This window comes from Lepeophtheirus salmonis, chromosome 13 (assembly GCF_016086655.4).
Source record: "Lepeophtheirus salmonis chromosome 13, UVic_Lsal_1.4, whole genome shotgun sequence".
In the NCBI taxonomy this organism is placed as follows: Eukaryota; Metazoa; Arthropoda; class Copepoda; order Siphonostomatoida; family Caligidae; genus Lepeophtheirus; species Lepeophtheirus salmonis.
Window position 1 is genome coordinate 23,463,590 of NC_052143.2, and position 21,305 is coordinate 23,484,894.

At 32.9% G+C, this 21,305-nt stretch overlaps 3 protein-coding genes and 1 long non-coding RNA gene across 4 annotated transcripts; all 4 read right to left on the reverse strand.

Annotated features, from left to right (window-relative positions):
• Positions 1 to 2,460: 2,460 nt before the first annotated feature.
• Positions 2,461 to 7,336, reverse strand: LOC121127799 (urocanate hydratase). The gene is made up of 12 exons (XM_040723317.2): positions 7,115 to 7,336; positions 4,923 to 5,207; positions 4,494 to 4,856; positions 4,281 to 4,433; positions 3,929 to 4,193; positions 3,747 to 3,879; positions 3,578 to 3,693; positions 3,337 to 3,512; positions 3,161 to 3,260; positions 3,011 to 3,092; positions 2,835 to 2,945; positions 2,461 to 2,776 (listed from the first exon to the last, which is right to left on the reverse strand). The coding sequence occupies exons 1-12, from the start codon at positions 7,238 to 7,240 to the stop codon at positions 2,638 to 2,640; spliced, it is 2,049 nt and encodes a 682-aa protein (XP_040579251.1). The 5' UTR covers positions 7,241 to 7,336; the 3' UTR covers positions 2,461 to 2,637.
• Positions 7,337 to 7,741: 405 nt separating this feature from the next.
• Aldh7A1 (aldehyde dehydrogenase 7 family member A1) lies at positions 7,742 to 11,885 on the reverse strand. The gene is made up of 4 exons (XM_040722718.2): positions 11,271 to 11,885; positions 8,233 to 9,456; positions 7,956 to 8,175; positions 7,742 to 7,899 (listed from the first exon to the last, which is right to left on the reverse strand). Exons 1-3 carry the CDS (start codon positions 11,535 to 11,537, stop codon positions 7,963 to 7,965), a joined length of 1,704 nt encoding a protein of 567 aa, XP_040578652.1. The 5' UTR covers positions 11,538 to 11,885; the 3' UTR covers positions 7,742 to 7,899; positions 7,956 to 7,962.
• Positions 9,486 to 11,039, reverse strand: LOC121127382 (heparan sulfate glucosamine 3-O-sulfotransferase 1-like). The gene is made up of 2 exons (XM_040722720.2): positions 10,905 to 11,039; positions 9,486 to 10,768 (listed from the first exon to the last, which is right to left on the reverse strand). Exon 2 carries the CDS (start codon positions 10,654 to 10,656, stop codon positions 9,823 to 9,825), a length of 834 nt encoding a protein of 277 aa, XP_040578654.1. The 5' UTR covers positions 10,657 to 10,768; positions 10,905 to 11,039; the 3' UTR covers positions 9,486 to 9,822.
• Positions 11,886 to 19,826: 7,941 nt separating the features above from the next.
• On the reverse strand, positions 19,827 to 20,991 carry LOC139906956 (uncharacterized). The gene is made up of 3 exons (XR_011783223.1): positions 20,303 to 20,991; positions 20,111 to 20,250; positions 19,827 to 20,048 (listed from the first exon to the last, which is right to left on the reverse strand). It is a non-coding gene; the product is annotated as an uncharacterized lncRNA (long non-coding RNA).
• Positions 20,992 to 21,305: the final 314 nt, after the last annotated feature.

Below are 21,305 nucleotides of genomic sequence, written 5' to 3' on the forward strand. Positions count from 1 at the left end.
ACACACATAGACAAACTCTATTATATACTTACATGGGTGAGCATAAGTTTTAAACCTTTCTAAATTTCATCTTTTCAGTCATAAATTGATCTTTGATAAAAACACTGTAACTAAATATTTGAGAAAATTTATTAAATTTTATTACATATTTTATAAATAATTCAATATAAGTGCCTCATTTATCGACTACCTCCCTTAAACGTGATTGAAATACTTCACAAGCTGCACACACCATACATTTGGGAAGTTTCGCCCATTCCATCAGAATTGAGGCACATATATCTTCCAAATTTAAATATTGACGAGCTTTTCCCTTCGACTCGAGATAATCCTACACAAAGCAGTTGAGGGGTTAAGATTTGGACTCGAATTTGTCCAAAAAGGAATATTTGCTTTAAGCCACTCTTGGCATTGCACGCTGGTATGTATTGGAGCTCCATCTTGCTAATAGATAAAACTCAATTGCTTGACATCAATTGATTTTCACCCATGGAAGGATCACAGACTCAAAAAATATGAAATGAAATCACCCGTTATCATACAGAGGCCCTCCGGATTAAAAACCAAAGGAAGCTTATCTCCTTTGGCCCTGCTCAAACCAAAAGGGATCGACTATTAAACCGTATTGGAACTATTCCTTGGTCTAAGGATACATCTTTTGATGATGAGCCCAAGATTCTTTTGATCCAGGTCCCATTTCTTCTCATCCGAAAAGACAATATTTCCTCTCTGCGTGCAAAATTCTAATAACGTTTTACTTCTTTGAATCCATTTCATCCGTGCATCTTCCATGAGATTCTGACTGTAACGAAAATTCAGAGAAACCATTCCTATGTCCTTATAGATTATTCGATTCATCGAAGTCATTGACACGTTGATTTCCTTAGCCATTTTTGTCATTGATCTATTAGGGTTTCGGTATATTTTTTTAATTTAACTTTCCTGACGTTATTCGGGTTCCAAGTGGGCCTTGAGCGTCCACTTCTTGTTGTATCATTAACGTTTCTAGTCCCTCGAATCTTTTTAACTTTATATTTAACAGAACTGAGACTGGTTCAAAGTCTCAAAATTTGATAAATTTGAAGGGATGATTTGGCAGCACGATGAAGACTCTCTACTGCTTTTCTTCGATTATTCATCTTGACGAATAAGAATATATTTAATGGTTCTCTTTTTATTTCGGAAGAGAGGGATTGAGCTCAAATTTTATAAGAACCAATCAGATTCCAGGTAGTAGGTATACTTTACTGCCAAAATTTTGTCTGCCAAATCTAAGAGGTTTAAGACTTTGGGACACCAAATGTTACAGGCAATCTATAAAATTTACAATAGAGGGTCAGTGGTCATTTTAACTTCATTTACATTGTCAGGTAAAATGATTGTGAGTAATTTGATTATCAAACATTTCATTGGAGGCAATTTGATCATTAAGAATTTGATTAAGATACAATTTCATTGCAAACAATTTGAAAAATCTAGTGTAGTGATCTCCAACCTGTGGATTGTAGGCAACATTGCGGCCCACCGAATTTTTAGGTGTACCCCACTACTTATTCCCGCTTCAAGTAGTATTTTTTAGCAAAGTTATCACAGTATCATCAAAACGCGCAGAATGTTCATAACACGTACAAACATAGAAAAATGTTTGACGGTTGTTGTATTTTCAGAGACTCCTTTGAATATAATGGGCCGTATTGCTACTTGAAATACTTGAATGTGCCGAAGAACCTATTAAGTTAAATTAAAGAGGAGTATATAAAACAAAACTATGGAATACAAATTTATTTCAGTTTTAGACCAATTATAATAAAAGTCAAATATAATTTTTCAGGGTCAAAATGCTTAAAAAAGCTAATCTGACAACTCTGTCTCAGAAAATACGACATAAAGTCAAATATTTTTCAATATTTGTACCTACTATGAGTGTTCTACGTGTTTTGATGATATTGCGACAACTTTGCTAAAAAATACTACTTGAAGTGAGAAGGAGTTTGTGGGCAATACTTAACATTAGGTGGTCCAAAATGTGATCTGCGATCCACAGGGTGGACATCCCTATACTGGATTATTAAATTGCTTACAATGAAATTGTACTATAATCAAATCCTTAATGATGAAATTGCTTGCAATGAATTGTTTAACAATCAAATTACTCACAATCATTTTACCTGACAATGTAAATGAAGGTAACATGCCCACTCTATTAGAAATGTTATAGATTACACGGGGATTTTTCAAATTGCCCGCTCTAAAATACCTTTTTTTAAATACCCGATTTTCCACATTGCCCGTAACATAGATACAGATTTATTGAATTTATATTTAATACGTAGCAGTAACAAAAATATTATTTATGTCCAGGAGCATTGAAAAAAAACCCCGTCTCTTTAAAGAAAAGAAAATCCGAAATTAATAGACTCTGCGCCCAAAGGAAAATTTGAAAAAACTATGGTTGTTCGATTTACGAGTATACTGTAGTATTGTATAGAGTATATAGTATATTGAAGGACTTGCAAGTGTCATGTTAATTTCATTGATAATATTAGTCATATTATATTAATAATTAATGTTTTAAAAATATACATTAAATATATTTGTATATATTTAAGTATTTGTGATTATATAAATTAATAAAACCTAGAAAAGTTTCTGTAATTTATCATTATCTAAAAGATCCGGAAGAACAACATTATTTGGAAGAGTTACTTTCAGCTTGGGATTCATTTCCATGGTTCTTATAATAGTTTCTTGAGCATTTTGATTACCACTCCATGATCTAGAAAAAATAAATTTAAGATAACTAATTATTCTATAAAAGGACATAGCATTCATACCTTCTTGCAACACCATTTGAAACATCCCAATTCAGCATAGATTTTGCTTTAACGTGTGCTTCCATTGTTCCGTCCAACACTAAACCAAATCCCCCATTAATTACTTCACCCCTACATCATTTAATTATATGCTAAAATTAATCATTAATTACATTAAATAATGTTCGCCCTATTACCAGCCGCATCCACCACCATTGTGAAGGGATACCCATGTAGCTCCTCGAAACGAGTCTCCAATGCAATTTTGAACAGCCATGTCTATAATTCGTTATAAATATATATATTTATTACATAAAATTATAATAGATTTGATATTCAAGGCGTACCTGCTGTGAATGCTGAGCCGTCTGTTATATTCGAAGTTTCTCTAAATGGACTATCTGTTCCACTGACATCATGATGATCTCTGCTTATGATAATAGGAGCCTATAAAAATATAGTTAACATGAATTATGAGTAATTAATAACATTAACTAAAAAAATATCTCGATGATTTACTGACTGAGACACGTCCAATTGAGACAGCATGATTGAAAGCTAATGCTATTTCAACTCTTCCTTTTTGATCTGAATACAATATCCTTGCTTGAGATCCCACAACCATTTTATGTTCTTCTGCCTCTCTAAGCCATTTTAAATTATCTCTATACTGTTGTGCAATAGAAGCTGGAATTCCTTCTGCAAAAAAAAAAAAAAAAAAAAAACCGGTACAAATTAAATGGATACACTTTGATGATATTTACCTTTCATAATATCAAGAATAACTTCAGTAGCTAATTTATCTGTTTCGACCAAGTCAGATGGATCTCCTGAAGAACATACCCACCGAAATGGTCCAAATCCAAGAGAAAATATATCCCTATAACATTAAACAATTAAATATATATAACACTTGTATACTAACAAAAATACCCCATAATATCTTGAACATATGATGGATAACGAAAAGCTAGGGGAGATGCTCCAGACTCCTTGGGATCAATATTAGCTCCTGCTCGACGGCATTCCAATAAAAATGCGTTTCCATAGTCCCAGAAAAAAAGACCTATAGTTTTAATGAAAAACATGAAAAAAAAGACATGTAATTAAATTACCTGCATCGGCTAGTGTGTTGATTGCCTTGATTTGCCTTCTCAGACTTTCTTGAACTAATGACGCAAATTTTTTGGGTTCTTGTTTAAGTACAAGTTGAGATTCTTCAAATCCAAGTTGAACAGGGTAATATCCCCCATTGAATGGATTATGACAGGAGGTTTGATCAGATCCCAAGTCTACTAACATTTCCCCCGTTTCCTCATAGATATTTACAAATTTCTCCCAAATATCTACAACATTTCCATGGTATCCAATGGCGGTTGTCTATCGAAGAAAATAACAAATTACAATATAAACATCAAGAAATCAGGAACCCTAAATAAAACTACGAATACGAGGATTCAAACATACTTCCTTATTCTTTCGTGCTTGTCTTACTCTTGCAACTAGCTTATCCAAATCAGCATCAATGATTTCTGTCACCCATCCTTGTTCATAACGTTTGTACAAAGCTTCATAACTAACTTCAGCTGTGATTCCAACACAATCACAAATAACTGCTGCCTATAAATATCAAAATTAATTGAAAAAATGAATAAAATCCTACTGATATTTATTTTATACTTTGGCCTGAGCTCCACTCATTCCTCCTAGGCCAGAAGTTAAGAAAACTTTCCCTTTAAGCGATTCTAGGCCTAGATATTTCCTGCCAGCATTAAGCACTGTGAGTACAGTACCATGAACTATTCCTTGTGGTCCAATATAACAATAACTTCCCGCTGTCATTTGCCCATACAGTGTTACTCCTTGAGCAAACATTTTATCATAATCGCTCTTTGAGGAATAGTTAGGAATCACCATTCCATTAGTAACAACAACTCGCGGAGATGATGAGTTACTTTCAAAAAGCCCTAACGGATGTCCAGAGTACATAACAAGGGTTTGATCGTCATTCATTATAGACAAATAATACATAACAATCCAGAACTATAAGAAAAAAGAAAAAAGTATTGGTCCCTCTCATTTCAATATAATGATTTGGAGTCTGCTAACTTGTGCCCAGTTTGAAAAAACTTGACCATTCCCTCCATATGTAACTAACTCTTCTGGAAATTGAGCAACTTTTGGGTCAAGATTATTGAGTATCATGTGAGCAATAGCTGATCCATGTTGATGTTTGCATGGTAAATCTGAGATGGGATAAGCTTTGATGGGTACATTTGGTAAGAATCTGTACATATATATGTGGCCATAGTCCACTAGTTCCTTTGCAAATTCAGGAGCTAATTCTGCATGAGTTGATGGTGGAAAGTATCGAAGTGCATTGAAGAGAGCGTTCTACAGAAATAAAGAAGTATAACTTTCTTTTAGAAGTTCATTATTTGTTACAATACAATCAACAATATTTTCCCTATCAAAACTTTATATTAATAGACTTGTTTATTTTAAACAAGTAGGGTTTTTGTACACACATAGAAATTGGACAAGCTATTTAAAATAAAAAAAAAAATTTCATACTTATACATACTATATTTATTACAACTTTAAGATGTTAACTGATAAATACGTATAGTTCACTAAATTATATATATGGATGCATTTATTCACAAAAAAACAAAACCAGTTTCAAGATAAAATCGATTAAAATTTCAAAGAACAGCATCTCCAAACTCTGGATTATAACCAGATCTTTGAACTTAACCCTTTAATGCCCATTTTTTAAAACCAAGTTTTGTACTTCAATTATGGCATATGGATGTAAAGTATTCCAAAAAAAAGTTCTAGTTTTGTATGGGTCATGCTTATACTAGAGATAAAGTACCTACTATATTTAGTATGTTAGGCAGATACGAAGTATATAGATATTTAAAAAATAGGATTTTACTTATTAGTTTTTTATCCTGTAAAAATATTAAATATTTAAATAAATTTTTGCTGTGGTATTTTTTGAAGTGTTTTATACATAACGGGACATTGCATTTGCAATACTTTTGTGAAGGCATTGATTTGCTGTCATGTCATCTATATTTCCATCCTTGTTTCCCAAGTGCCTCAACAAAATCACCTATATTGTCAAATTTTGTTTCGATGATGAAAGACTTTAGTAGTCTACGTCGGCCAATAGAATCTCTGGGAGGAATTTGCATGATCAATGTCCTGGAAATACTCTTTCTATACTCAAGTTGTGAAATGTTTTCTTTTTTTCCATGGCAAGGCCAGATATATTGAATGCTTACATCCACTACCTATGTAAAAATTGCCCCCACCACTTCTTTGATCGAATGTGAATGCTATAATTATTGCTATTTTGGCCCATCCAATCTGGGATTTGCAAATCTCAGAGATTCTGAGACTATTATGTTAATAATAATCTCAGCTATGAAAAAAATGAATTTTTCATAAGAACTTAATTTTGATCGCTTGATTTCAAGATGTTCAATTTTTAATTTGTCTTGCACAACGGCTGATTGAAATTGGCATTATTTCTCCACAATACTTTAGAGATTTAACCTTTTTTGTATTAACTTCGGATTTTTTAGTGCCCTTCGGATTTTGTTCCCCTCTATCATTTTTCAAAATCTATTCTGCTTCACTTTGAAGCTGACGTGGACTTAAGTTATCAGTTAAATCCCCATTATCTTAATTCGCCGAATTGCAATCCGATTCAGGATTATTAACAGTAAGAGTTATAAAAATTCAATCTCCTTCTTCTGTTTTTTCCTCTAGAATGTCTAATATTCCTTGTAGTGCGAACCAAGAAAAAAATCAATTTTCCTTAATCCCTTCAGCATGTATAAAATTATGTATCATGTATATGATTAACACCTATCCGCAATTTTCTTTAGTCCAATTTGGTTAATACAGTGTTGATATAAAATATCTGTAGACAAAAGAAAAAAAGGATATTTTGCGTATATCGTCCACGCCGTCAATAACATATACTATTCTATATAGTAGGTTGGGTAGATATGGGTTAAGGAAGAAAGCTTCAATTCAAATAACTATAATTAGTTATAGCTATTTTATATATAGGTAATATTATTTATTAGATACGCTTGTCAAATATTTGAAGTATACATAAAATTATTATTTAATATTTGAGACCTCTAACAAGTAAGTAAATTCCTTAAAAATATTAACAGATTATATTGTTAAGAAATTGTATTAAATACTTTGGAAATGAGTTATATAATTAGACACAAAATATAATACTTTATGTATTATAAATACAAATCAAAACTTACTTTTCTTTCTTGTGTTGTCAGATCACAATTTCTAAAAGGGGCATGGGCAATATCGGATGTTCTCTTTCGAGGAGAAGGTAAAGGATTGGTTGTAAGTCCACAAAAAAGTTCCTTTACGGATGACATTGTTCTTGGATAAGGTGTGTTCTTTTGAAAAATTCGAAATCAACTATCTCTATATACGGGACAAAACGTTCGTTTTATAAGTTCAAAAGATTGTGGGGAAAAGATAAAAAAACCTGAAGCTAAAACTGGATATGACATGAAATCTAAACGTATATCACATACAATATAGAAAACAGTTTGAGGGTTCTATTTTTATGAACTATTGATATGTCCATGAGTGTCAAATTCACGTAACAAATATACAGTAGGTATATATTTGAATTGCCTTATTTGCTTCATACTTATGTATATTTTCAAATTCCATAAACGTGATTTATGTAATTCTCGTTCTGACTAGGATGATAGAAATACTTATAATTCCTTGGACAGAAGGCCTGCGCTCTAAAAAGAGATTATATAAAAGTGGTACACGCCCCCCTTCCCCTACATTGGCCTCATCAATAGGTAATGCAAATTTCTTGAGTTAGATTCAAATATGGAGAAACATTCATAACACAAAAACAATAGAAAAATGAATTTATTTTCGTTTTAAAATAACAATAAAATCAGAGATATAGTAGTAACAGGAGTCATTGAGACATAAATAGGTAAAAAATATATGAGAAGATGTATAGATTGATGTTTATGAGTCTAAAAATGCGTTGACCATGCTACAATACCTAAAAAATAGAATATATAATTGATGGATGCATATATATTTTAATATTTTACAAACCAATAGTTTATTCGAATTTGATTCCTTGAGCAAGAGGCAGTTCCTTGGAATAGTTAATGGTACATGTTGATCTACGCATGTATTGCTTCCATGCATCAGATCCAGATTCTCTGCCACCACCAGTTGCTTTCTCTCCTCCGAAAGCACCTCCAATTTCTGCACCAGACGTTGGGATGTTTACATTAACAATGCCACAGTCAGAGCCCTTGGGTCCGATCCACTGAAAATATTGATAATTTAAAAAGAATGAACATATCAAACAAGTTTAAAGACTCACCCTAAATAATTTACCAATGTCAGAAGTAAATAACGATGACGAGAGTCCTTGCTCAACCTCATTATTCCATTGTATGGCTTCATCCAAAGATTTCGTTTTGAGAATGTGTACGATAGGAGCAAACGTTTCTCTCATCACAACAGGAGAATCATGTGCTAAGCCCGTAATAATAGTAGGCTCTACATAGTTACCAGGCCTATCTTCAATAACCTTTCCCCCGAATTCAATTTTTCCTCCTGCTGCAACAGCATCTTGAATTGTTTTCTTGTAGGCTTCAATTCCATTCTTAGAATGTAAGGGTCCATACAAAGTTCCATCTTCAAGAGGATCCCCAATTCTTTTAATGACAGTTTCATAGGCTTTTGTAAGACGGCGTACAACTTCATCGTATACGTCCTCATGCACAATGAGACGGCGAAGTGTTGTACATCGTTGGCCGGCAGTTCCGACACAAGCAAATGTTGCAGATGTAATAACCATATCGATATTAGCGTCCTTGTCTACAATAAGAGCGTTGTTTCCTCCCAATTCCAAAAGATGCTTTCCAAACCTTTGTTGCACAGTGACGGCTACTTTACGCCCAACCTCGGTTGAGCCAGTGAAACTCACAAGCTTAATACGTTTATCTTCTGCCATTTTTTGACCTACATCTGCATCACCTTGACAAAGAGCACAAACAGCCCCGGGAATACCATTCTTTTCCAATACTTCGGTTACAATCTTAATTGTAGCAACCGATGTGAGGGGAGTGGACGGTGCTCCTTTCCAAATAACTGTATCACCAGCAATAAGAGCAATTGCATTATTCCACCCATAGACTGCGACAGGAAAATTAAAAGCGGATATAACACCAATGACTCCAAGTGGGTTCCAAGATTCAATAAGTGCATGGCCTGGACGTTCAGATGGAATGTATTTACCAGGAATCATACGAGAGAGTCCACAAGCGTAATCGCAGATATCAACGAACTCCTGGACTTCTCCCACACCCTCTGGAACAATCTTACCCATTTCCATACTAATTAATTTTCCAAGGGGTACAATTTTCTCACGAAGAGCGTCACCAATTTGACGTACAATCTCTCCACGAGCTGGAGCGGTGAGATCCGCCCACTTTTGCCATGCTTCTTCAGCAGACTTTACACATCGTTCAAAGTCTTGAACAGAACCCGTTTTAACTTGAGCAATGGGTTGATTGTTTGCTGGACATACAGATGTCACTACCTAAACTCATACAAAAACATAAATTCAAGTTTTTGTAAAAAAATATGCTATGACAACTTTTATTGTTATACAATCAACATAAAGTAAACGACGTAATATTCAGAATTCAAAAGGGGTAAAACAAATACTATAAAGATGAAATGGTCATGTTTCAATGCGTGTACAGATTACGTAATCAGAAACAGTTTAATTAAGATTCTATTAAAAATGAGCAGTTACAAAAACAAAATGAAACAATACAATATATTATCTTAAATATTTTTTTCAATTATAGGATATTTTTACTCTTAAAACAGAGTAACTTGTTCATTTAACAGAGAAGAAATAATCAGCATTAGCATGCAAAGGATAAACATGATGGATAATTCAATCATCCCATGTAAAAGTCCTATTAATCATAGATTCAAATATTTTGTTATGTGCGCGAAAATATTGGCGGAGAGTAATGAGTGTTTGAGGATCTACGGGTGGCTTTTGTCTCCCTTTGGATTTACTTAAGCATTTATTTCTTGCACATTCCCAAATACCTTTGGAGCGTATGTCTCTTGCACAATAGAACCCTTTTGTTTCGTTAAAATAAAAATTCCTAGACTCGATATGAGGATAAACTTTCAAAAATCTTTCCACTTTCTTAAGTTCCTCCCAAGGCTCCCTTATAAATGTATCCCCATCAACTACATAGATGGATGATTTTGGAAAAACATTGTACCAACGAGCGAGATGGAGATGATAGATCGATCTCGTGAGAGGAGGATATTTTGTATTTATATTTCCAGACTTTGTGAATATGAACTCCTCCAATTTGGGATACGTTTCTCCCTTAGCCATGTTTTGAGATCGAAATTGATTGTAATCCGAAACGAGTCGCTTCACAGGATCTCGTACAATCAAAAGAAATTTAGCATCAGGGAGAGTCTGTTTAATCCGATCAGGAACATGGGGTGTGTGAAAATATCCCGGGGTTTTCTCCATGGCAATCTGGTTCTCCTCCAAGATGGGCATTTGGTCTCTATACCAAGATAGACCAAGAGAGAACTTTTTAGGACAATCAAAGTAATGAATTTCAGGACCTGACGACTTTAGCAACGGATGTAACTTAAGGAATTCAATAAGTGCACGAGTTCCTCCCTTTCGAGCCCCGATCACAACTACTCCTGGCAAACGCTTTTCCCGAATTGGAGTACGGAAATCATCGCACATAAAATCAAAGTCCTCCTCATCAATATCATCTTCATCTTCATCGGGAGCCTCCTCGTTCTCATCGTCATCAGCCACTTGAGGTGGGGGCGGAGCAGTGCTCGTGGTGGTTGTTCTAGGAGGAGAAGGTTTATTTTTACAGGATTCATTTAAAGGAAGATAGAATACAAGGAAGCACAGAAGGAAAAAGAACCTAGGAGAACACATCTTGGTACTCAACTGATCTACTCTGGAAATACATGTTTCCCTACCTCCCCCGGATAGTATTGCTCACTCCTTTTCCCCCTTCACCCACGCACCCGGCCGTGGGTGCCTTGGAAAAAAAAATTAGCAGAAGACTCTTGAACTTCCTCTCATTCTCTAATATATTGAACTCCCGATTGACATCTCAGGAACCTAAGGAGCGATAATATTTACATATTTTTTATGTGCATATTATTAATAAGAGATCCCCGCCTCTTCTTTAAAATAAAAAACAAGAACAGAAACCGGTTTACAATTCCAATTAGAAACAATTCTACGTTCTACACTGTAGTACATTAAATCGTAATATTAAAATAACACTCTCGTTGGAAGAGAATGAATGACATAAATATGTTTGTTTATACGACGTTTACCTTATCTGAACCGAACCATTGTCCATCATACGCTCCATGATTCATCTCCTCAAGTTTCAAATCCTTGAGGAAAGCATATTTGGGATCGTTGATAAGGAATGATGAAGACATACTTCGAAGGATGCAGTAAGTGGTAGATGGACCGGCTTGAAGGAATTTTCCTGTGAGAGTGAACGAACTGTTAGAGCTAGAGGAAAGCAAGGAGAGGTGACGAGTCAGCGCACGCCCCATAATGTGCTTTATTTTATTTGAATTTGTTAAAATCATCTTCAGCCCTTGCTCCTATTACAGATAGTTGGAAACTGACTTAACTTCCTCATCTTATGTCCTAAATAAGATAAAATCACAACCGGGGAAAAAGTGAGTTGTAAAGGGAAAATGTAGGGGGAGAAGGGGAAAATTGTAGATACATCAATGGGGATAACTTGCCATTATTTGCAACTTGGACTCTCCTTTTTAACAAAAAAACACACATACGCCAACTTCTAATTGACTAATTTACTTAAGTATTAATTTATTAAAAGCGTAAGTTATAGAAAAACCAACAAAAACATATTAAACACAAAGAAAACAGGACAATGGGAATTGGTAACACTGCAATATATGTTGGAGAATGACCAAATTTTTTGAAAGAGTTAAAACCTGCTTTCCCCTTTAGGTGGAATATGACGCAGGAAAATGTGTTATGAAACTCCACGACTTATTCCTTTGTGTAAATTAATTTGCTATATTAAAGAGTAGGGGTCGGGTAACTTTTTTAAACGTTATTCCAAAATAACTTGTAGTAAAATTAACTTAGCCTAAATTAATGGCATGTTATTTATTATGTTTATTTCATTTAACACTAGGAAGTAATACTCCCAAAATTGTCTAAATTACCCCATTTTGGTTAATTTACCCCTTTTCCCCGACCCCTGTTATAGAGTATAAGAAGATAAATCTTGGTTATCTTTTGGATGAACATGGAATATTTTTAAACTATCAGATAAATATATCTTCAAGTCACTTTTTTATGCAATGTTCATATTATTTGTTTCTCCTCTCCCCAACACTCTCAATTTATAAACTTTTAAATTATTCATAAAATACTAAAGCAAATTCTTGATTACATATTTTATTATAACAACAGATCTCTTAATAGCTAACAATACGTAGTAGTATTGAACCTCAAAGGCATGTTGACTACTAAGGATTCTCTATTGTGCACATCAGAAAAATCTACGAAACATTTAGTAATGAATCACGCAACTCTCCTTTGCAATCCTATATTGCGTAGTTAATAACTATCTACATAACATAACTCAGTCATAATATAGCTTGTATATGCTTGTATTTGTAAAGATACAAATTATAAGAATATTATAGATTGATATTATTTGCGGAATATCTGGACGGATATTCAACAAATTATGGAAAAATTTAATTTGAACCATGCATACTTTAAAATCTTTCCAAGTTACTGATAACATTTTGCCGACCATTTCTAACAGCTAATTGAGTTTATTGTTTATTGATACATACGTACGAGAGGAAACAACTGTTTTTATTCATATTACAACATCTGTTGGCTCATGAACTTTCGACCTTCTATATCACTCTTAATATCAAGTTTTTTTTTTGTCATATTTATAACTATACTAGTATATATTATTGTAAATGTATGTTGTACACATATATTTTGTCAAATTGAAAACTTAAACAATCTTAAGAGTTTAATCGAATATTTAGTTTAATGATAGAATAGATTCTTTCTTGGAAAATGAATGATACATTCTTTACGTGAGATCTTATTTTGAGTAGATGTTTGTACTCATTTATTCCTAAAGCAAATATAGAGATTTGATGTAGGTATATAAGTATATGGAATCTTGCCTTTTAAGCTTATTTTTTAGCTGAATTGATAAACAACACTCCTTTGATTTAAGTTCATCATAATAATTGTTTAGTCGCAATATTACCAGTTTAATTCATATACAATAACCAAACTAATAATTAATGAAAGTTTGAATTGTATTATTCTCATACATCGTTATTTTTAATTACATAAGTTCAGTGAAACATTGACAAACTTGGCATTTAAAAAGTGACGTCACTCATTTTTAGATATTTATATGGAAAAAAAATAATGATCGAAATCATTGATTTGATGATAATTATTTTATTCACGAAACAAAATTTTAAGGGTCTTTGAAAAATGATTAGGATGTTTAAAATTCCCAAAAATAAACTAACACCACCTATGATCAAAAGAAATAAAAAAGATCGTATTTCTTTATGATTGGAAGGTAAAATTAGTATAAGATAGATAAAACAGTTTCACAAATGCTCGAGCAAGGGGAAAAAAATCTAAAATGAAACACCGTCTAGAAAAATATAAGACACCTGTAACCATGCCATAGAGTTGGTCCTAACCATACGTACCCCAATTAACAAAATTAGATAATTACATGAAGTATTGAATATATATTTTTAGGAACAATTTCTGTTATAATTAAATATGTATTTATATCCCCCGCTTCCCAGAGTCTAAAGGACCCCTTCTAATATCCTATGATACACGCCGTCCCAGGAATTGTGCAAGTGAACTACTGGTGCATAATGTGGGTCATTGCCCACCGCCACCGCTTCTCTGAGCATCAAGGGCCCCTTTTAATACATCCGGCCCATGGGTTGTGCTAGTGAACCGATGGTCTAAAAGGTCGGTCATTACCCACTGCTGCCACTTCCCTGAGCATCAAGGACCCTCGTTATTCTCACAACTCAAGGGCTTGAATTTTTTTTTCGTATTATACATAGAGAGCTCTGAAAAAGTATCTGTAACTTTGGTGATGGTTAATGAACGTCATACGCCACCTCTGCAACCCTAGGTTTCAAGTTTTTTGTATCTCTAAAATACAAGCCAAAAACGTGAGCATTTTGAATTAATCTGATAAAATGTGGGTATATCAGGATGATTGAAGTAACAAGTAATGATCAAAGAAAAATTTACATTCGAATCTCTTATTCTATTTAACAATATTCGAACTAATTGGTTATATATTTCATATACATTTTATTAGTTTCTTCAAAATAGACAAAAACAAAAAACTTATTTAAAAATGTTTTTCCGCATCAAATGTAATAATTTCAAAAAAATCACATTTTTGAGCATATCTAATATACCTAACAATACCTAATTTTTTACAAAATATATCCTAAAGATCAACACATCAACGAAATAAACTACTTTTGTAGCATGTTGTGCTATTAGGGCACTTGCTATTGTAGAGGTGTCCCTTTTTTTCAGATAAACTTATTTGTTTGAAGTTTGTGCAATTGCACCGCTTAAAGCGTTGTCCATTTCCATCCAACAGAATGGATGCGGTCAGTTACAATGTACCTTTCTTCTCTTTGGGAACTTCATCAACACTGAGGAATGACTCCTTGCAAGATATAAACGGATTTCTTACATTGAGCTATTTCTGAGACACCATTTCTTGTCACTAATCTATAATATCCGTTTTCTGCTACATGGATCACAACAGGCAATACATTTTGGAGATATACTTTTCACGATCGATACTTGGGACTTGAAATTTGACACGCTGTCCTACCTCAGCCTCCTTAAACTACCGTGAGGAGAGTTGCATGTGCCTGTTGTTTGTTCTTCTTGTATGTGATTAGCTCCTCTCTGTTGCTCTTGGCGGTCTTGAGCTGATTGGCAATGTGAGCACTTTAGATATGTCCAATCATCTTCATTTTCCTCCATGGCAACGCTGGAAAGCTCTGAAGTGTGACATTTAAGGCTGCAGATGGAACAATTTTGTTCTCTGGATACAGAATACACATTTCTTGTCATCAACCGATGTTTTCTCTCTGTACTCCACTTTGGGACTTTCCTGGTCTGAATTTTCCATATATCTCTAATCCTATTCTGCTCCGTGGTTATATCACACTCTTTGGATGAATGTAAGCCCTAAACCCCGACCTTTATCGATGGGCATACATTACTTGTTATGGATTTCGCCCAATACCAGGGTGAAAACGGTGATTCTTGGTATACTGAACATACCACTGTCAATCAGTCCAATTACTTGCCTTATTGTCACGATGCTACATCATAAGAATGCCCTGAATGTCTCGATTGGCTCTCTCATATGATTCCTTAGGTTGTGATATATGGGGTTTCCATGCAAAAGTTCACTTGCACAATCCATAGGGCGGGGTATATAATTAGGTCCTTGATACTTAAGATAATGGGAGGGGGTGATAGGTTTTGATGACCCTGGGGGACTAGTTGTCCACTTGCACAACCTGTTGGCCTAAGTATATTTATATCTCGTGACAATTTCTTATCATACAATAGTTTGAATAAAATATAAATTTAATAAAATTGCACAAAATTATCAAATTGGTTGTTAAGAAATTGTATCATAATCAAATCCTAATGATCAAATTGCTTGCAATGAATTGCTTTAGTTTTTGAACCATAACTGTTCAGTTTCAAATATTATAATTTTTATTTATTAAAACTTAGATGTAGCCTATACTAATGGGCTATAAAACAGTATAGGTTTCATCAAATTTATATAATTAATTGTTTGTTTTTAGGGCAATAAATGTTTTAAAAAATATTAGAAAAAATCCCTCAAATGAAAGTTACTAAAAATCAAACAAAAAAAATTAGATATAACTTTTTGTTAAGACTCATTCAACACATTAAAACAAAATTTCCAGAGATACGAGAAGTTTCTCCTGTCTAAATTATATTACCCTAAATGACTCAACTTAACAGCGGATACTCAGTAGAAGAAGGGCATGTTTTTTCCTTCTCGTTGTCGATTGGCTTAAAATTGTGAGGTGCTATAATATCTATTTGAAAGTTCTTGGAGAAATTTTATTTACTATTTATGGTCTTAATTTAATTAGTTGTTATAATTAGTTAATAATTTCTAAATATTTTTCATAATGGTAATGTCGAATGTGTAGCGTATTATATAAATAGATCTGCTACAGTATCCAGGCTTCTCATCTATGAAAATGTCAAGAAACACAAATAGAAGGAAGTTGTGAATAAATGCTACCAAACTTGCTAATTGGACTCTAACTAAAGTCTCAAGAGATTGTTGAGTACAAAATAAAATCAACTATTTTTTTACTATGTGAGGGATGTAAAAATAAAATAGATGGGTTGTTTTATAAGGTTTTAAAAGGCTTAATATTGAAAATTTTCTAACTTAAATTATTTGCCTTAGGCTCATTTTGTGAATAATATTTCTGAGGAAGTCTCCAGAAGGACGGTGGAGTTTGCTACGTAATATAATTATATCTTAGTAATTGTACATTAATAGATATTACAAATCCAAAGCTCTCGTTTAACTGAAACTTTTTATTTAGAAATCTATCTTTTGTAATTAATTTTTCACTTCCCAGGAGGTAGTGTTGGCTTGGTGTGCACTGAATCAACTGGACCGACTAACCATCGGTCTAAACTGAGTGAGTCGATGGACCACGGTCTGGACCGACAAAAATTAGAAAAAGAAAATATGTGGCGTCCCACACTTTTTTTAAATATTACATAATTTATGAATTATGATAATTCATTTAATTGCTATTTCCAAATCGGACATTATTCCTTTGTCTCCGAAGGCCGTTTGTATAATTTGAAAAGCTTTTTTTTTTGTCTACGTTTTCAGTCTGCAGATCGGTGTAGAACCGAATCACGTCACTTGGGGGTTGTTATCGGTTCATTTTTTAGAAAAACCGAGTGAGTTGATCACGTGATAGACTCAGGCCGATAATGGACCGACCTTACACTACCAGGAGGAGTTCACTCATTCGTCCCCTGTTACTTCGGAGTTCTTAGATGAGTTTGTACTCGCTCACATCCTCATTTAGATGGTCATATCAAAGAAGTTCAGCCCTCGTAATCTTTCTGTTTTGCGATCAAGTACTGACTCACAAATATAACGAAGAGCTCACAACCTTTCAAGAGAATATTAAATTAATATAGTCCATTCATGAATTACTACTTATTACATGCATTAATGGGTAATTAATGTAAATATAGCTCTTTGCATGACAGTCATTTTGATGAGCTTTCAGAATAATGACCAATATTTCTTTTCATGAAAGTCAATATAATTTTTATTTAGGAATTATTAGTTTCTAGCTCCTAAATAAAAGCAACGACAACAGACGCATATATATCAAAACTTTCTCTGCATACAGTTTATAGAACCCTAAATACTATGTTTATCGGATCCCACGGATCCCTTGTGCAATAAAAGGAAATATTGATATTATAATAATTTTTTGTCAATTTCAAAACATTTTTAATTAGATACTTTTGACTCATACTTTCTATCAATTTGACTACTATTTTTTTCTTTATAGAATGTAAATATTTAATACATATGTTTATGATTATTCCAGATGGTTCTTTTAAATTCATTTTTGTATATTAAAATCTGATTCAACGTATTGATTTAGCCTAATTTTTTTTATAAAGTTATAATTGGAATTATTTATTTTTGAATCCATGGGTTGTGGCTAATTTCAAATTAGTTGATTTAAATTTAAAATATCACTCGTTCGAAAAACTCTACATGGCGATATATTTTGTTAAAATACCCCAAGTATACCCTCTTCTAGTGCCATGGATTGCAGGAATTGCTCCAGAGCTGAGAGGATGACACTTTTTTCGTTTCCAAGGGACAAATTACTTGGAAAGTAACGGGTCCTGAAAATGAAATGAAATCTTTTGGAACCATAATATAATACTCGATTGTGATCTAAACATTTTGAAGAAATAAGGAATCCCAACTCTCAAGCCATTCCAACATGTTTTAAACATCTAAAACCTAAAGGCTCACCAAAAACTCCAACAAACCCATTTTCCTTCGAGAGAACAATGCTGATGCTAAGAAAATTTAATAATTAAGGAAATCTCAAGCAACTTTTTTATTTTGCATTTCAGGTAAAAAAAGATCTCCACAATTTCAGGATCATACATACTTTACTCCTTATTTGGAACCTCCTACTTCCGAAAATAGAGAAATATACTTAGTGGACACGAATCTAATTTCATCAACAATAGAAGATGAAAACTCTTAAAGTGATATATATATATATTTTTTTTTTTCTTGCATTAGTTACATTATCCTTAGAAAATAATAATTGTATGTATTACAGATATTTCTCCTGAGGTAAAACATCTAAAGGAAATAAATACGAACATAAAAATCCAACTTAGAGTCTATGGATCAGAAATAAAGGAATTTAAGAAGTTGAAGGAGAAAGATGTCAAATTTTGGGACGCAGAATCAAAGTTTAAGTCTTGCGCCTCTCTTCCGTATTTAATTCAAACCATAGAAAATTTTTAAGGTTCAAGTCTTCACATTCAAAAATCGCCTTGGTCTAATGAAACCCTCGAAAATTCAATACAGTTAAGATTTGTTGAGGAATTAATCTATTGCACCAAGAACTGTTTGGATCAATTTGCAAAAATAGAGGCTTTATTCAAATCTTATGTATATCAATTCAAAAAATGAAAAAAATTGTAAGCACAATAAATGAAGAGGTTCCATTAATTAAGTCGTCTATAAATGTCGCCAAATGTTATAAAATTTTATTTTTTACCGTGTCTATTAGTTGTGTATGTTAGTATAAGAATGCAATTATCAAAGAAAATAGAATAGCTTCTTCTACTTTCGGAAGACGAAGAATGTGTATGGAAATTAAGTAAGTTAAAGATATTATTATTAAAGTTATTATTCCATTTTTTCATAATAATTAAGCAAAATAAAATTATTTTTTTAGAATCCATTTACTGTGTTAAGTTCTTTTTGGGCCACAAGGGGGCGCTGAAATCTCGTGACGTAACTCTTCTTATAGGTATAGTTGATAATATTGTAGAGAAAAATGCGTGCAAGGAGGAGGGGGAAAAAAGTCATATGGTATCATTGTTTAAAATGCTGATGTGATTATCATCTGCCTGCTTTATTATGATTTTTGAGGGTATAACGAATGTATTTATTAGCAAAATGTTTAATGAAGATATACTACGTATAATTGACTTCAACGTTTTTTATCCGTTACAGTAGATTTGAAAACGTCACACTCCATGAAATTGTAATTCATTATGAACCTTATTCTCAGAATAATAGCTAATGAAACGACAAAGTAGAGTATTTGAAATATATTTGAAGCTCAAAGTTTAAAAAAGAAGGCTTTAATTAAATATAATCTACATACTAAAAATAAACCATTAAACATTTAAGTTAAATATACAAAATTAAACAATTAAAATCATATAACTATTAATAATAATAAATTATAAATACAGAATATTGAAATAATAGATTGATCCAGATAATTTTTTCTTGTTCTAACATCGGAATTCAGTTAAATATGTCATAACTTTAGGTTGCAATACACAAGCGAGACGTAGAGTTTAATCAAAAAGATAATCACCCCTCTTCTTCATGTGGAAGTTGCTATATACAATTGTGCACAGGATAGATATATCTCTACCGATGAGATCTAACTAATTATTAATTATGTAGTAATGTCCGACGATATTACTCCCTATTAAGAGTATCAAAAAAGATTTCCCCCCGTTATTTAGGTATGCTTATATAACAACATACTATTATCATGAAGGATATACAAAATTGTTAATTATAATGCAACACCCAATGTAACTACCCTCGTTGTTGTGACCATTTAAACAGTTGTTTTTGCCTTTTATGAGTTTTCTGAACACCATTTCTTGGAGCCCATCAACCATAGCTAAGCCTTAAGTGATAAAAAAGTAATATTTATTGACTATGTAATATTGGAAAACCTAATTATCATACCCAAGTCTTAAAGCGAAGTAAGTAGTCTCAGACAAACTAGTTGCAAACCATCCAAAGCTACTACCCCCGTTGTTGTGACCATTTAAGTAGTTGTTTTTGCCCTTTACTGAGTTGTGTATCATAATTCTTGATATGTTAAGCTAAAATAGAATCATATTTTATGGTTAGATTTAAAAAAAATTGAATACTTACTGTGAGATAGTACAAAATTCAGAGTTCCATTTCGATATTCGTAAATACTTTTTACTGATAACTTGATCGTCATTTGGTGTGGATGACTCAAAACATTTTTATATGTATTTCTATAAATGACATCAGTAACAACATCCTCCATTAATTTAATGATGGTTCCTTGGGAAGGGATATGTTTACCCTTGTATTTCTCCATAAATTTTTTGAACGTAGATGATTAGCAATGGATAAGGTTATATTACATGCAATAAGCATCTTTGTGAGATCAGAGTTAAAGTCTAACTTGATGTATTCATCATTAACTTGATTTTTTAGATGAATATCCATACTCTTGTTATGAGATGAGGATAATGAGTGGCGTGTAATTCTAGACAGGGAACTAAAGGCACATTTATATCGACAAATCCGACAAACCATCTGTTTCTCATCCGGTAAGTATTTTCCAAATTCCTAAGCCTCCATTTTCAGAAATCCAGACAGAAGGCGACGTTATTTTAGGCATTTTATTCAGTTCTCTATCGACTATCCCCATCCAATATTATTATATTAATATTGAATAATAAAGGCGGGAATGATAACGTTCATGATTGATAGAAGAAGATGTATATTATTTAATCAATGATGCCATAAGTATTTCTTCTCTTCTCCTCGCACGCTTTTCTATTCTTACCAAAATTATCACCCTTACTTATAGGGCTCTGCTCTGTCCCACCCTGCGGGTGCCCCTAGAATATATGAGACAACAAGTCACTGTATATAATACTCCAAGATGTATATCATAAACATATTTTGATATAAAAATTAAAAATGCAGTCGTGTTAATGAAATATTGTAGGCATGTACATAAATAACAAGTGCACAGTTTCTCTTTACTTTTGTTATTGGTACCTTATGTCTATCATAATTCATATGCATTTACAGTACATGCTAAGATTAGAACAAAATATAAATACTGTTATGTTAAAATGAATTTTGCTAGTCAGCGCGCTAAATACTAAAGTAC